The 16,562-nt window shown below is 39.3% G+C and overlaps 1 protein-coding gene and 1 non-coding gene across 2 annotated transcripts; one reads left to right on the top strand and one right to left on the bottom strand.

Moving 5' to 3' along the window:
* Window positions 1-4,824: 4,824 nt before the first annotated feature.
* On the bottom strand, window positions 4,825-4,912 carry LOC128152295 (small nucleolar RNA SNORD93). Its single transcript, XR_008238591.1, has one exon. It is a non-coding gene; the product is annotated as a small nucleolar RNA SNORD93 (small nucleolar RNA).
* A 5,614-nt stretch (window positions 4,913-10,526) lies between these two features.
* TOMM7 (translocase of outer mitochondrial membrane 7) lies at window positions 10,527-15,495 on the top strand. The gene is made up of 3 exons (XM_052800254.1): window positions 10,527-10,732; window positions 13,954-14,002; window positions 15,254-15,495. The coding sequence occupies exons 1-3, from the start codon at window positions 10,549-10,551 to the stop codon at window positions 15,267-15,269; spliced, it is 249 nt and encodes an 82-aa protein (XP_052656214.1). The 5' UTR covers window positions 10,527-10,548; the 3' UTR covers window positions 15,270-15,495.
* Window positions 15,496-16,562: the final 1,067 nt, after the last annotated feature.

Consider the following 16,562-nt stretch of genomic DNA (forward strand, 5'->3'; position numbering starts at 1 on the left):
TAGCAACAGGTTTTTGGTCAACCTGCCTATAGCAACAGCTATTGCTCTAAGACAGTTATTTTGCATCACCTGCAACTCCCTCTATAATTGAGTTGGGCCTGCTCAGCAGAACACACCCAACTGTGCATAATAACAATGACATGCTTCTGAGGTAGTAACTTCTCAACTGCTCTTAAATCATTAAGTTTTTGAACATTTCACGTATGTATTGCAAGTAAAAGGGAAAGTGGGTACAAACAAAAGAGAATATACACCATCTAGGATTAGTCTAAGAAAAGATCATCACGGAGGTAGAGCTGTAAACCTGTGAAGCTTACAGCCGGAACAGCGTGCCGTGCCCCCAATAGCTCAGGCTTATTTCCCCTTAATAATGGTTAACGGTTTTAACTGAAAGACGTAATCAGTTACACAGGTAACAATCAGAAGGTAAAACTCCCCTTTAACTCCATGTATTGAAGAGATATAACTGCTGCTGTGGAACTCTCATTTTTCCCCATATTCAGGACATTTTTGACATTAATTTTCATATACACCTTATTTTACATAATTGCTTTATCAACAGTTTTTCTATTTATACATGATTTTTATGTTTATAGCTTACAAGTTGTCTGTCAAAAAAACTTTAAAAATGTAGAGTGGATTTATCTGTGGTTTTGATATAAAGGGAATTTTACCACCCAAAGTTTTGTTTTTTACCATGGAGCAAAAGGTACAGAAAGCCACCTAGCAGCTGGGAAGATGGGCTTAGATTTATCTGGGGGGGCAGATGGATGTTGTCCTTCCCATGAACCCACACCTTTGCTCTCTTGCTGGAGAATGCACTAGCTTTTGCAGTATATTGTACTTCTGCACTGAGAATGAAGAACGTTAGCACTGTTGCAAGAGACTGAGAGGGGATTAAACAAGAGAGCTAAAGCCTCCTCACGCTGAAATACAGCAAATCTAAAAAATTCTGGAACGCATTGGTGCTACACTGGAATCAAGGTTTAATTTTAGACTCAAAATATGGTCTATTATATGTATCCTTCCCAAAATCATAGCATTTGCCCTGGGAGTATGAAATAATTTTTTTTTTTTTTAATTTATAGGTAGTAATGTGTAATTAGGGATGAATTAAAGGAGTTTGTCACTGGGAACCACATTTCTCAAAGCAGCAGTTTTAGTTAATTGAATCATTATCTTTCTTGCTTCTTCTTGAGCTAAGGGATACAGTGGTTTACTATAAAATTAGTCTGTAAATAACTGTCTTCAATTAGTGATTATTTTGAGAAGAGGAGAGCTTACCTTCTGCAGAAGAGAAAATTAATCTTTTCCCTTGTGAGATAATTGCATTTTCAGGCCTCTGTGAGTTATGAAAAGTGATGACTACTTGGAGATGTTAACTCTTTATGAGGTGTAAGATTATAAAGTACAAAGAGAAATCATCGAGAATCTTAAAGGAATTCAAAGTGGACCCTTCTGTAATCTATTTTTACAAACCTTCACACAGTACTTAGAAAATCTTGAAGATAGAGTGGAAAAGTCAGTAACAGGTTATCATAAAGGCTGTCTGAAAGCCGTCCCTGCACATCTCTGTCTCTGGACTTACTTCTCTGAAGGTTAACCTGAAATTCATTGCTTGAATTTACAGTAATAAGTTTTGGAATAATTCCCACATTGTTTTAATTTACTTTAAATCACTGCCAGATATTTCTGACTCCTATGTTAACATGACTTGTCTGGAAATATACCAAAAATGAGTAACACAGTAATAGGTTACAGTAATACAGTATTTGAGTCCAAACTCTAAGTGCCCACTCTTTCACACTCTAATTTATCATTTTCAATGTGGTCCTTTTCATTGGAGTCATATAAACCAATGACTAATTCCCACCATCAACAAATGTCCACTGCAAATTAGCAGTAAGAAAAAAAAAAAAAAGGAAAAAATGCATTCTGCAATGTGCTTATTCATTCTACAAATGGAGCTTTCAACATGCAGCATCAAATGTTCTGTGTTCTATCTTATACAAGTCTTAGAAATGACAGGCTTTGTAACAGCGTGCCTCCAGTCTTCTCTAGAAACAGAACAGTTTTTACACTAAAGCTTATAAATAAAAAAAAAAATCAGCTTATTTTTACAATTTAAAAAGCTGTTACAATGGGTAATGACCTTCTAAGCATATAAAGAAAATGGAATAGATAGTCACATTAATCCCATGAATGTTACTGACCACAGGTACAGTAAATAGCATGGGCTTGGTGACTTAATAGGAAGCCTGTTGTAGCACTCATAATTTGAAACCCTTGTAATTGAAGATGAAGGGAAGTGAGGAACAGACTATTAGCATCTTAATCCTTCACCTGTATGCAAATGGACTTTTTAACCATACATTTCCTAGTACTGACACTGGAATGGCTTTAAGGGTCTACATAGAGAGGATTCCTTCATTCCTCAGAAAGAGTACAACCTACTTAAAGAATGACAAATATACATAAAAATGCAGACTACTTGTTTTAGTAATAAAATACTATTCTTAAAGCAGATCTTTAGCCATCTGATCTGATAAGACCTACAACCTGTCTGTCAGGTTACCTGCCTATTTCATCAGTGTAAGCTCCTCAGCCTCAGCAATTTGGGCTGCTAGCAACCATTTCCATAAAGTTTGCAAGAGTTAGACATGTCATAGTTTATGTGTGCAAAAGATATGCTTGAGCACTGGACTAGATCTCAGAAATCTGGATTTCGTTCTTGCTTCTGTAGGTCATGTAGATGGGTAACTTGCAAAGCTACCACTCTATTCCTTAGTTTCTTCATCTGTAAAATGGGGATAATGATATTCACTAGCTTTTAAAAACCATTTTAGGATATACATGGTTAATTATTAAGCAGTGTGGATTCTCCCATGTGAGTAATACACAGCTGCTAATACACTGACTTATCCACTTTCATATTAGCATCTTTATTTAAACATTCGCTATTCTTACTGTGATATAGCAAAACACTCATTTTGTCAAACAGCAATTGTAAAGAAGCTTTTATCGAGCACAAGTGTAATTAGAATAGTAGAGAAGTGATGAGATTGTCATCAGCTTTGAGCCCGAGGGACTGACTTGTATTTTAAGTTCAAGTAACTGAAGTAGCAGATGGTTTCCAATTCAAGTCTGCCCTCCACTGGCTTTCGTGAAACACTGCTAATAAATTTTGGATCAATAGTGTCTTTCTGTAATGAAGTGGATGAACTAAATTAATAGAAGCTGATGCAATTTATTAATTGAGACCTGTAGTCAGCATTTCTTTTTTAATTTTGTAATAGTAGGTACATAATTGCTCAATTTCTTTTTAAAGTCCCGTCTAGGCTCCCTCACAGATTCTTGATCTTCAGGTTTTCAAAAGCCCACCAGCGTATAATTCGTATCACAGCTGCTGGAACTAATAATATACAACATGGGAAGTAACATTCTGCACATGGTTTTAAAGACATTTAACAGAAAAAAACTACAGAAAAAATACTTTGCTCTGATACAATTAACAATTCTAATAAATTCTAACTGTTAATGAACAATCAAGATAAATTAATACCTACATTCAGTTTATCTAACTAATTTTTTCAACATTTAGATACACTGAGAAAGATTCAGTTTATACATATACATGACACATTTATTTTGTTGACTGGGTAATCTTATTCAAGATCTGAAAATATACGTAATTTTTACCTTTCCTATTATGCTCTGAACTCTGTAATTTGCATTACGAGTTGTTAAAAACTATTATAACGACAACACTATCTTTGAAGTAAGAATTAAAGCTATGCTTTAAATTCTATTCAAATTAAAGATATGCTAAATTAAAATTTAATTTATACTTAAAAAAAAAAAAATCTTAGTTTCAACAAACATCCTTCCTGTTTTGGAGGCGCCGAAGGAAAAGGGTATTAGGGATGTACACAGTAACTGAAACTATTTTTTTTTTTAACAGTGACTTAAGATAAAAAACAGAACAAACTCATATTCTAGCAGAAAATCCACACAGACCAGTTCCACATCCACCTGGCATATTTCAACTCAGAGGTCCTTCTTTTTGCTTTACTACTTCTTTTCTCTTTGCTTATAACCAGGAGATAATTAGTAGCTTGTTGTTGTTGTATGCATTTATCTTGTAAAATCTGAAAGAGTGCATCCAAAAGCGCTATTGTAAATCAGTGAAGCGAATGCTGTGCATCAGTTATGATTTTCAAATATTTCACTGTTAGAAAAAGTTGTTTCAGCAGCATGTGTATTTCCTGTAGATAGATGCTAAGAAAGACTATTACAACAAACACTCACTGAAGAGAGGAAGCAGAATATGACTTTTAATTACAATTCTTATTTTTCAAATGCTCCAATTATATGTTCTGTATCAAAGATAAATACTTCATTTTCATGTGCAATGCTGTCAACTGATTGCAAAGACTTATGTTCTCAGTTTCATGGTTGCCTCACCTTAATACAATGTACTAAGGTCAGAATTGGTATAAAAACCAAGTATACTGAGAGCAAAGACTGTTTGGGAAATCAGAATAGATTCACTCTTTTCCTCATCTTGTTTCAATCACTGTAAAAATTTGCCTAAACCAAGCATCTTTTAAGAAGTCCTTTAAAATCTTTATAGATGTGTGCTGCTGTAACAACAAATTCTTCAGCAACAAAAATCTAGTTGAGGTCTGTTGACAAATAAAAGGTTTACATTCAAATATCTTCAGAGGAAATCCTCCTAGACCTACTGAAACCTTCACTGCTCAGATGCTAAAAAAAAAAAGCTTAATTTAAAAACAAAGAATGAGTAAACATGGATATTAGTTTTGGCCTCAGAAAATCCTTTAATCCATCAGATTTTTGCGTATCACTGAAAGTATGCAAGGAATCAGATTGTTGTTTTCATCCTCGGCCAAGCAGTGCAATCATAAAAACATGCATTTAAGAACTGTTGTGTTTTTAGAGGAACTACCTATGGTAAAAGGTAGCAGTATCTTTAAATATAACGCTTCATTTTCATTATTAAATGAAGATGAGGAGAATGGGAAAGTCAAGTTCCAAACCACAGTAAAGTTTTGCAGCAGGTAATATTCAATTTCAAGCACAACAGAAATTCTTCTTAGAGGTCTCTAAAAGCATTTGATGAGGCTGTCTCACCCCAGACTGCTGTTTCTCCTTCACTGGCCTTGGGAGCTGTAATGAAAAATAATGAAATTATTACTGTGTTTGCACTCAACCCCATATTACAACTCAGTTTTGTTTTATTTTTAAATACATAAATTGTATAGTTATTGTATTGAATATACAAAATTACTACACTTTACTTTTTGTTCCTACCACTCTGATCATTTTACTAATTTTCTAGATAGGCATCTGACAATACCACTTTTCTTGGAAATATCCCGTATCAGACAGTGACCAGAGTACAGCCAGTGAGTATCACACAGAAATCAATATGAAAGAGAATCTAATCTGGACAGAATTTTTTTATGTGCATTACTGCTCTGTATTTCAAGTATGTTTTGAAAATATGCTAAATGCAAAAAATCAAACATATTCACCCCCAAGTAATCTAGGTCTTAACAACATTCAGAAAAGAAACATTTTAGAATTCTGACATTTTCCACATGACATAATCGGACAGCCTTAGTCTTTTTTGACTGTAGTGCTTCTGATTTCTATTTGTCTCTTTGTGAAATGACAAGGAACATTTCCCAGACCAGCAGTACTGCAGAGTAGCTGGGATTTATTAGACTAAATGAACGGGAATACTAAAATGGAATGGAAGAAAAGGACCATCATTACTAGGGCACAATAAAAATAGAAAGTTTAATCGTAATAATAAAGTGAAATAGAATGTCTAGTCATAATATACTACCATTTTTACTGACATCGTAAAGATTCAGCCTGTAATGGAAACCTGTTAAGTACCTCTTGCTTATGTTCTTGTATTATTTATGCTTATTTCCTATAATCCTCAAGTATGAAATATCTACCATAGTATCTTTGAAATGTAAGTTCCTCCTAAACAGAGTCAAACTCAAACTTTGTTCCCAAGCAGATGAATTTAATGCAGTTTCTTGACAGTAAATTGAAGGTGAAATCTCAAAAGTGAGAGTGGTAAGTGCATAATGGAGGTCTGCAGGGACTTCCTATGTAGAGTTTACAGTGATTTTTCACAAACTTGAATGTGTCACTTCACTTTGTCTCCTTCTTCAGCCTTCTGAGTTGCAAGGCTTTACTTTGTTGTGTGTTGAGATGAAGCTTTAGAGGTCTGAAATTCTTTAACCTGAAATGTACCCTTTGCACCAAAAAACAAAGACAAGCTAAAGCCACCAGACAGAGCGAGTGATGCTTAAGTGATTCTGTCATGTCTATAAGAATCTCAGTTCTCTCCTTTACCAATAAAAACTGAAACGTTTGGCCAGTCTACAAGGAGTGTTAGTGGTATTTATTTGCTATGAAAACGCAGCACTTGTGGAATTACTGCTAATCAAGTTAATAAAACAGTAGGGATTCACATTCTTGTTGTCCCAGTTAAAACTCTGCAATTTTACTTCTGATTTTATTGTTGTTGCTGATCACATGAACTACGAGTCAAAAGAAATTCAAAGAGGTTTTTTGTAACAAAAAACTTTCAACACATATAGTATTATTAATTTTCTTTTGTCACTCCAGCAATTGGGGCTCTTGTTTTTCTTATTTAATGGATACACCATTCCAAGTGGTTTTGTCTTCATTATCAGCCATAAGAAAAACCAATAAGTAAACCATAAGTAAAATCAATATCCTTCATGGAAGTGTTACCACAATAAATTATAAACATGAACTAGTACCCACAGCATGCCCACATCATCCTACTTCTGTCTTCTCCAGGCAAAGCTGCCTCCATCAATTTATTAAAGTACTAATTTCTCTGGGTATTACCTCTTCTCCCTTCAAAACAGCTCGTTGTTTCATGCCCAATCATAGGCATTTTTGGTTTTAGGGGCCAATTTTAATATTTCAATTATCTGAATAGTGCTGTCCCACCAGCTTGAACTTGCAGGGAAAATGAATGATGCTCTCTTTTACCCTTTGGCCGAGTCAGTAGCTCACCAGATGACTGTTGAGGTCTTAGACCCTCTAATATCCTAGGTGCAACAGGTGCCAAATAAAGGCACAGAAAACTTCTGGAGTCAGTACAAACCTTTACTGTTGGCATGCTTTGGTTTTTTTGTCTTGTTTGGGGTTTTGTTTGTTTGTGTGTTTGTTTTTGTTTTGTTGGGGGGGGTTGTCAGGTTTTGCTTTTGTTTTTTTTTTTACTGCAAATGTGATACTTTGGACAGTATGAGACTATGGATGTGTGTTATGATGGAAGAAGTGCCGTTCTCCAGTCACTTTTCTTTGTTTACAGATATCCTTTCTCAGCTTCAGCCTGTAACACTATATAAATTTAGACCATTAGCTATTAAGAATCAACTTTGTTTTATTTGCATAATAAACACATGCACTTGTGCTCTTTTAGGCCACAGCACTGATTTTGTTTGCAAGAGAACTGTGGCAAAGAAATATTAACTTTCTTGCTATTAATTTCCTGGCTTCTGTAGTTAAATAAAGGAAATAATAACCTACAAGCTTTTAGTCAAACATTAGAATTAGCAGACATGAGAAATGAGAGCTGTCAAGGAAAGTTTCTGTGCTCTGAAAATTATTCCTTGACTTGATGTGTGAAGGAAATAAGAGAAGCAGCTTGTACACATAGGACACTTTTGAGAATACCCTTTCTCAAGAACATCCACAGTAAGAATATACTGTATCACACGTGACACTGTTAAACCAATTTATACTCAAAGGAGACAGCTGTTTAACCATTTGGATCAGTTATTTATTACATTTGACCTTCTGAATCCCACTTACACTAAAATTACAAGAAGTTTAAGGAAAATACCTTTTGAATTTAATTCCAATACAGCAGGTCACGTTTTATTGTAATATTTTGTAAGACGTTATTAACAAGCTGTGTGCTGTAATGAACTATTGGTTTTGTATGTTTAGGAAGAACAAGCTGTAACAGTAACTACATTGTGGAAACAGATCTGATTTGGTCCCATCTACAAAGGAAAATCAGTTTAATACAAACTGCTGAAAAATTGGTTCCTGCAGCAACCACTTATCTTCCTGTTACCTCAATTTCAAGTTAGAATTCCCAGCTTGAATAGAAGACTATCCCTAAAATAATTTAACAATAGTTATATAGTACTCAGTTTCAGGAGCAGAAATACAGCAATCCACTGATGTACAAGTACCAGGCCAGATATGACAAAGTAGGAATGACCACATTGGTTAAGTACAAACTCACCTTTAATACCACCCAGAAAAAAGCAACAGACAAACAGCATTTCAGAGGCAGCTCTGTCTTTTATGGATGAATTATTTGTATTACTAGTTGCCTAAGACCGCCACAGAAAAGTCTTCATTAGTATGTTCCACAAATTCTGGATTTGTTACTGAAAGTATTCCATTAATCTGGAGGTACTATTTTGAAGTAACACCACCTTGGTTGCTAAACAAGGAACTGGAAAAAGCCCTACCTGCAAGATGATTATTTTTTAAAGTGAAATGAAAATATCTAGCCAGTATTTTTCTACCTATCCCTGCAGCAGAAAGAGGAGTAAGCCAAAACTGTTTGTTCGAAAACTTCATCAAGCAAAACTAACTCTTACAAAGTCAATGGACACAACATGTGCTTCCGTTATTACGTGTCCTTATTTGGAGCACGCTTGCCCCTAATGGCTGAGAATGTGTAAAGAAAACATGACATATGATCACATCCTGTGCTGTTTGTCATGAAGGCATATTCTTTTGGGAAAGGGGTAGGCTCACAGTCCAAGCTTCATACTGATGTTCATCTGCTGATGAACTACAGCACTGGTGCTTAACCTTTCTTTAAAGATAAGCTATTCGGTTTATAAAGAATCCACTCACAAACCCTAAGCCTCTGCTTTACTTGTTAGATATCATTAAATATGTGTCAGTCACATGACTAGGAATACTGATGTATCCCATCAATGTGTTTAATGCATATGAAAGCACAGTGTATATGGACTGATTTACATGAGGAAAGGCTGTTTGTGTGTTCTGTACCATGACAGCACGTTTGTGCCACCACATCACCAAAATACTCTTTTATCCCCCACATGTTGATTATTGGTAGACTGTGGCAAAAGCAAGCTGTGGGCTGCCAGAATCCCTCACGTGGCTTGCAGTTTGCTACCTGTCCCTACTTGGAAAGCAAGGAGCAAGCTATAAGCTCATATTTTCATCACGTTGGAATGGCAGAGCAGACATCCACACATTGGAAGAGGAAATGAGGTATCTGTGTAAGTGATATTTATCATAGCCCTGGATTCTTTTTTGGATCTAAAAGCGCTGACCTGTTGTCATTCTTAATGCGACAAAATGGCTACAGAACTTCAAGTAATTGCCTTAGGCAAACCAATGCATAACATGCAGAACTTTAACTGTGTCCCATCAGTAAATCATGACTATGAACAAAACTGAGTAGGTTTCTGCACTGTCACAAGGCATGATTTCTAGGAACTGTTTTCAGAATTTCCATATACAATTAAATTCCCTCCAAACTATGACAGGAGTTTGATACGGTTAGCAGACGTGATAGACTGCCAATGTTAAATACTGCAGCCATATAGGAACCTGAAGACCTGGACCTGGCATTACAGCAAAAGGCAGCAGACTACCTGAGAAAGAACGGAAACATGGTACAGCTATGACATAACTGGTGGAGTCCACGGCACAGACATCATGCAGCAAAATGTCTCATAAGTAGTGGCGCGAAACAGGCAATAGCTTGGTGGTTACGGCACTGCAAGGGGTTCTTGCAGAGACCGCTCATTTATTTGTTAGAAAAGAAAGTGCCTCAGTACCTATCCGGGCTCTGACTTTGTAAGGACAACAAGCCCTAAGTGCTGTAGTGGCATTTTTAAGACATTTGGCCTAAAACCAGAACGCCTCTCCCTATATTTCTTCTGTCAAGCTTTCACTCCCAGAACTCCGCACTTCCACGGACTGAACAAATGGCACAGCCTGGTATCAAAGATGAAGAGGCACTTCCGATTTCAACCAGAAACATTTCTCTTATCACTCCGTCTCTACCTTTCACTTACCAAAAGACACTTCCCAGCCTCCAGAGGCGGCGTGCAAAGCGTGCGCATATCTTGAGAGCTCCGGGAAAGAAACACAAACACATAAATGCAGGACCTACAGGCAGATAAGGAAGGCCCACAGCTTTTCTAACCCCCTCACCCTCGAACAAACGCCCCGATTCCGGCGGGCTTGCCCTCGGCCCGTCACCTTTGCCTCGCCGGGCGCGGAACAAGCCCCTCCTTCCGGGCTGCGGGCCGCAGCGGCAGCCCGCCGCCGCGCTGCGCCTGCCCGGTGAGCGCCGACGAGCGGAAGGAGCTCGGCGGCCGCCATTTCCTCGTCCTTCTCGGGGAAGGACCGCCCCTCCTCCGCCGCCGCAGCCGAGGCGGGGGGTGTCGCGCCGCCGCCATGGGGTCCCGCCCACCGCTGCCGGCGCAGCGTTACAAGGGCGGCTGGGCTCCTCCTCCTCCTCTCTCCCCCGCCGCCGGCATGCCGAAGCTTAGCAAGGAGGCCAAGCAGCGGCTACAGCAGCTCTTCAAGGGCGGCCAGTTCGCCATCCGCTGGGGCTTCATCCCCGTCGTGCTGTACCTAGGTCAGCGGCGGGGCTGGCGCTCGGCGGCCGTTGGGGAGGCCGGGGGCGCGCGGGGGGGGGGGGGGGGGGGCAGGAGGAGGGGGAGGGGCGCCCCGGAGCGACGCGGCCCTCACCGCGCATGCGCGCGGTCGGGGGGGGGCCGCGAGGCGGTCTCCTGTGGGTCCCGCGGGGTAGTGTGTGTGGGGGGGCTTGCCCTTGAGAGAACGGCGAGACAGTAGGTTTGTGTTTGTTGTGTTCTGTTTTGTTTTGTTTTTTTCTTTAAAAAGGATTTTCAGCCCCTTTCCGTTCCTGGAGGCTGTTCCCGCGCTGGGAGCGCGCCTTGAGCCTGCGTGCCCAGTGAGGGGAGGGCCGCGGCAGGCCGGCGGGTCGGGCCCCGCTGGGGAGCGGGCTGAGCACGGGCCGGAGCAGCTTAACAGCAAACGGAGCTGCGACTTAATCGTGCATCAGTGACTGTCTGCTTTAATAGGCTAGCGTCTGTGTTTGTTGCAGTAGGGAGTCAGGATGTGAGGAGAGAGCTGCCTGCGGCCGGGAGCTCTGCTTCGTGGCACCACGGGGGTTGCCAGCCCCTGGTTGAGGCTGAATTTGCAGCTAGGTACAGGCTACAGTCTCTCCCAAAATGGCGTGGCTCCCGTTTCCGAACTGCTGTGGGGCATTCGGGGGATGCCTTGATGTCATGCCTGGCACCCAGGATGTATTTTGCTTGCTCCTGTCATGGGGCTGGCTGGGCATCGCTACCACATGGTAGTTCTCCTGCTGAGCTTGGGCTGTATGCCATCAGCTGTCGTTGTTAAAGAGCCTGACCTACTTAAGATATGCGCGCGTGCAATAGGCCTGACGCTTTTGTTCACTTCTTCTGTGACAAGGGGTCCCAGGAAGGCTGATCCCCGCAGTTCATCTGGCTTACTTTCTGCCCCAGCTCTGTGGAGCCTTTTGGGAAAGGCATCTAAAACAGGCAGGCACCTCGGCCTTGAATGCAAACATGAAGGAGGGTTGGGAGCTTGATGTGTTTACAGTCAAAGCTGATAGGTTGTTTTAATTAATTGAGGGGAATGCAGTGTCCAATTTGAAGGGCTTTGATTGTTCACATAATAGATAACAATAAGGAAAAAGTTGGTCTCTTCAACAATTACATATAAGCTTTAACAACTACAAGTAAAAGATGACACTTCAAACAGTATGGAAAAAACTAATTGGCAGTATTAGGTTTGAAGTTTAATTATATTTGCATTTTTAGTTTGTCAGTTATTTTAAATTGATAATTTGGGAGTGGGAATTTCAGCAGGGTTTTGTGACCTAATTTTGTTCTTGCTGAAATTTGGTTTTGATTTTACTTTTACGACAGTATCTATGAATATGGTAAAGATGCAATTAGTTCTGAGGGATACCAGAGGAAATTAAATAAGTTGCTTCATGTCATATAAAGCCATCTTACTGTGTTTACAGTTGCACTAATATCAGGGTGCCGAGTATATTGCTGTTATGTAGCAGTGATAAACTAGTTTGACTTCATACCTCCAGAAAAATAAGTGTGCTGTTCCACATCTGCATTGTCTTCTTATAAATTTGTCTGCTGTAATGAAAGGACATTAAGTGTAAGCAGATGGGAACAAGATGTGCAGGTGCCACCTTTCCTTGCCATAGACACTTGGAGGTGGCATGCACTCAAAAGTCCGTAGAATTGGAAGAACCTCTTTTGTACTGGGATTACATTTGAATCTGGGAGGGAAGGTGTGATACAGTGGAAGGGCAAGAGGCTACGCAGCCCTTGGTGTCACTGATTCAAGGTAAATTTTTGTATTGACGCCTGTGTAGATGAAATACACTTTAAACATGGACAGGGAAACTTTCAGAAATTTGAGCTTTTAACTTTCTCTGAAAGGCTTTCTAAGTCAGGATGGGATGCTCAGGGGATGTACAAGGGACCCTGGTATGTGGATTTGCAATTATAGGCGATTGGTCTGGGTTTTTTTGTTGTATTTTTTTTAAACTCGCTTTGAAGCAGATGCCTCTGTTTTAAGTAGGTAAATTAGACCAGTGCAGTTTTGTTAAACCTGGGTTGCTTATTTAAAAGTACTAGGGGGTGGGGGGGAAAGCCAGAAGCATTCACATAGAGTGTGACTCCTAATACAACTTCATAAATTTTAAAGCAATTTTGATGGACAGTGTGGCAGCCAAAGAAAGTGGGTCAGGATGTTTAACAGTCTCAAATCACACAAGGTTACCTTCAAAGAGCTAACCCAGTGCCCATGAAGTTAATGGAAGTTTTTCCATTAACCTTCATGGCCTATGTTTCAGGCAAGCTGACATTAATTATTTATTTTCTGTAAATGAGGGAAATTATATATTTTACATATAACTTCCATTTCTAGCTAGCGAGTGTAGGAGAGGATGTGTTAACAGTGTATGAATTGCATGATTCTGCTTCAAGACTTTTAATTTACAATCCAGCAGGCAAAGATATTCATACACTGAACCTTCAATTGCTTCTCTAGCATACATTTGCTTTAGTGAATTAGTATTTGAGTCATTAGCTGGGGATGAGCTCTTTGTAATTAACTTTCTCTTCATTTTCCTGGGTGTTAGTAGATTGACAAACATCTTGTTTCTTTGCAAGCTTTAGAACTAGGTAGCTTTTCAAAAAGTGCCAGTAAAAATAGAAGATTTTGGGTTTGATTTTAACATTTAGAATTCTGTCATCCTAAATTGAGTGAACTGTTATTGAAATATTACTTTTAAGTTCTGCATCAGATGTCATTGCAGAACATTGCCTATTAGGACTCAAGGTGCTCACTTATACCAGTTGTAGGTGTCACTGTGTGTACCGCCTTACTAGGTTGCTTTCTGAACAACATGTAAAATCTGCATGTTTGTGTGTATGTGTAGGTACGTATGTCTTGATCTTTGGGGTAGATAACTTCCTCCATCTTGCATAGCTAGTTGTCCCTGAATCTTAAGTCAGATAAAGATGCAGGTAAGAATTTAAAAAAAAAAAAATATAAAACTGTACATGTGTATTTATTTTATCTGCTTTCTAACCCTGACAAGAATGTGCAATTTTTATTCAGATTAGTACACAACTTCATGAATCACAGTTCTCTGCTCAGTAGGTTTTCTTTTTTATTGCAATTTAATGGGCTGGAATAATTTGATAGTTATTTAACTATGCAGGAGTCTGCACATACATGTTTTTATATATGTGTGTAATGTATGTTTCGCTTCAGGTTTTAAGAGAGGTGCAGATCCTGGAATGCCTGAGCCAACTATCTGGAGGTATGTATTGGTTCCAAAAGCATATGCAAACCCACTGCAGATAGTTACCGTTCGGGGTGTTATCTCTGGACAGCAACAGTTGTGATGGTTGCTTTCATCCATTGTTTTTAATTGTTTAGGGTGAAAGCATAGCTGGTTGTGGTTCTTGTTTCTTTAGAAATCTAAAAGAGAAGACAGCAAAATACAAGTTCTTAGGAGGGCCTTTCTCTTAATCTTTCATGGCTTTTAATATATGGGACTTCCTGTACCTTTTGAGTGGCACCTGCCCTTCTAATCTGTTGTAGAGACAGTTTATGCAAGTTTCTTCATTGAGGAATAACTTTTCAGCTTTCTAGCATGAATTTGAAACAAAACCCCATTTCCTTCTGCCTTTGCAAATACAGTAGTAACACTGCATAAAAGCTATATGAAATAAAGGGCTCTATCCTTCAATATTGGTCATAGTCATGAAGCAAAGTGCATTTGCTCATGTTGCCTCTTTCTTGTGGGACTGTTTGTTAATGTCATGCAATGTCATGGCATTAGTAATACTTGAATTCTTGTGGCATTTGAGTTTTATTGGAGGGCTTCTGTGGGTCAAACTAATTAAATTAAAGTTTTGAAGAAAGTGTGACTCTCTTATTGTTCTTGAAATAACTTTGGTTACCGTGCAGAACCAGGTATTCCTAAGACGAATAATTGATGGACTGTATGTATTGTTTGCAAAGTCATATATTAACTCTTCTAGCTTCACATAGTTAGAATGTGTAGAAATCCCATTTTTAGGATTCAGCGATTCAAGGGAGCTACTTTTAACAGTAGAAAATATGAAAAAAAGTGTCAAGATCATGTTACAATTTCAGTAAAATCTTCTGGTGTCTTAAGAACTAACTTGCTGGAGTTGTTTGTTTGCTGACAGTGTTTCTATGTTTAGCTTCACTAGAAGTTTGAGACTTTTTTTCTTGGTCCACTGAGTGTGTCTCTGCACAACGTGAAGTATGTATTTCACACCAGAGTGTATGTACATAGATACCAGAAGCATGTGTTTGGTCTAATCTGAAGCTCACAGATGCTCTTTTTTCTGAGCACATGTTTGTGCTCTGTAGGCTTAAATTTTATTTTAAAGGTGGCATTATTTCAGTATGTTGGGGGCTAGCATTTATTCTGTACATTTACAGGGCTGTTCTCCAGATTTGTGTTTTACAAATATCCATTTAAAAACAACTACATGCTGCAAATCTGACTTTTGTTTCCTCCACCCTCCCCTTTCAGTCTACTTTGGGGATGAAGGATGTGGCGGTCCTGTTCTAGAACCAGCTGATGGACAGAGAAAGTGTCTGAAGATACGTACATTCCAGAGGATGAGGCGGACACTTACACCAGGTGGCTCAATCGGCTTGCTAATGACGTTAAACGACGACAATGACATAGGTTGTACATACAACAAAATGGGGTTTATATGGACCTAACTTATTTGCATTACAGTGTAATTAAATAAATATGATTTGAATGGATACACATTGTTTTTAAATCTTTACATAAGTATAATGTAGTAATTTCTTTATTACAGAAAGGGTGACCGATTGTGTGAGTGTTTTGTTTTGTTGTGGTTTTTTTCCAAAATATGGTGACATTCAGCCCCTATATTTATCCCTGTTATGAACGTCTTTTGGGTTAAGATTCTTCTTTATCTTCACAGTAACCAGAAAACTGAACTAATGTTTTAAATACTTCAGATTCTTCAAAGATTTCTTGCCCAAATATTGGTAGGCCTCTGCAGCTGGTCACTATGCTGACCTGGTGTGGTGTGGTGGTTTGGGGTTTTTTTTGTGGTTTTTTTTTTGTTTGTTTTTTTTTTGTCCCCCTTCCTCTTGAATTTGTTCATGTCTGGATACACTAAGGATTGAAAGATGTGTATGTTTTTTCCTAGCACAGTCAGATAGTAAAAAGTATACTTTTCTGCGAAATTTACCTTTTAAACACCACGTACATTTTCCATAATTTGGGATGGGGTAGGAGGATGCAACAAAAGTGCTGTGTGTGTATATGCGGTTACAAGTGGTGTTCCCCAGGGATCAGTTTTGGGGCCAGTTCTCTTTAATGTCTTTGTCAATGATCTGGATAAGGGGATCGAGTGCACCCTCAGTAAGTTTGCTCATGGCACCAAGTTGGGAGGGAGGGTTGATCTGCTCGAGGGTAGGAAGGCTCTACAGAGGATCTGGACAGGCTGGATCGATGGGCTGAGACCAATTGTATGAGGTTCAATAAGGCCAAGTGGTGGGTCCTGCTCTTGGGTCACAACAACCCCATGCAATGCTACAGGCTTGGGGAAGAGTGGCTGGAAAGTTGCCCAGCAGAAAAAGACCTGGGGGTGTTGGTCGACAGCCAGCTGAATATGAGCCAGCAGTGTGCCCAGGTGGCCAAGAAGGCCAATAGAATCCTGGCTTGCATCAGACATAGTGTGGCCAGCAGGAGCAGGGAAGTGATTGTCCCCCTGTAGTCGGCACTGGTGAGGCTGCACCTCGAGTACTGTGTTCAGTTTTTGGCCCCTCACTACAAGAAAGACATTGAGTTGCTGGAG

This window comes from Harpia harpyja, chromosome 1, assembly GCF_026419915.1.
Source record: "Harpia harpyja isolate bHarHar1 chromosome 1, bHarHar1 primary haplotype, whole genome shotgun sequence".
In the NCBI taxonomy this organism is placed as follows: Eukaryota; Metazoa; Chordata; class Aves; order Accipitriformes; family Accipitridae; genus Harpia; species Harpia harpyja.

What these genes read in the sequence shown, in the direction of transcription:
- TOMM7 (XM_052800254.1), top strand. Translation starts at nt 10,549, where the DNA reads ATGGGGTCCCGCCCACCGCTGCCGGCGCAGCGTTACAAGGGCGGCTGG. An exon ending in CCCCGTCGTGCTGTACCTAG is followed by an intron (nt 10,733 to 13,953) that starts GTCAGCGGCGGG and finishes GTTTCGCTTCAG; the next exon opens with GTTTTAAGAGAGGTGCAGAT.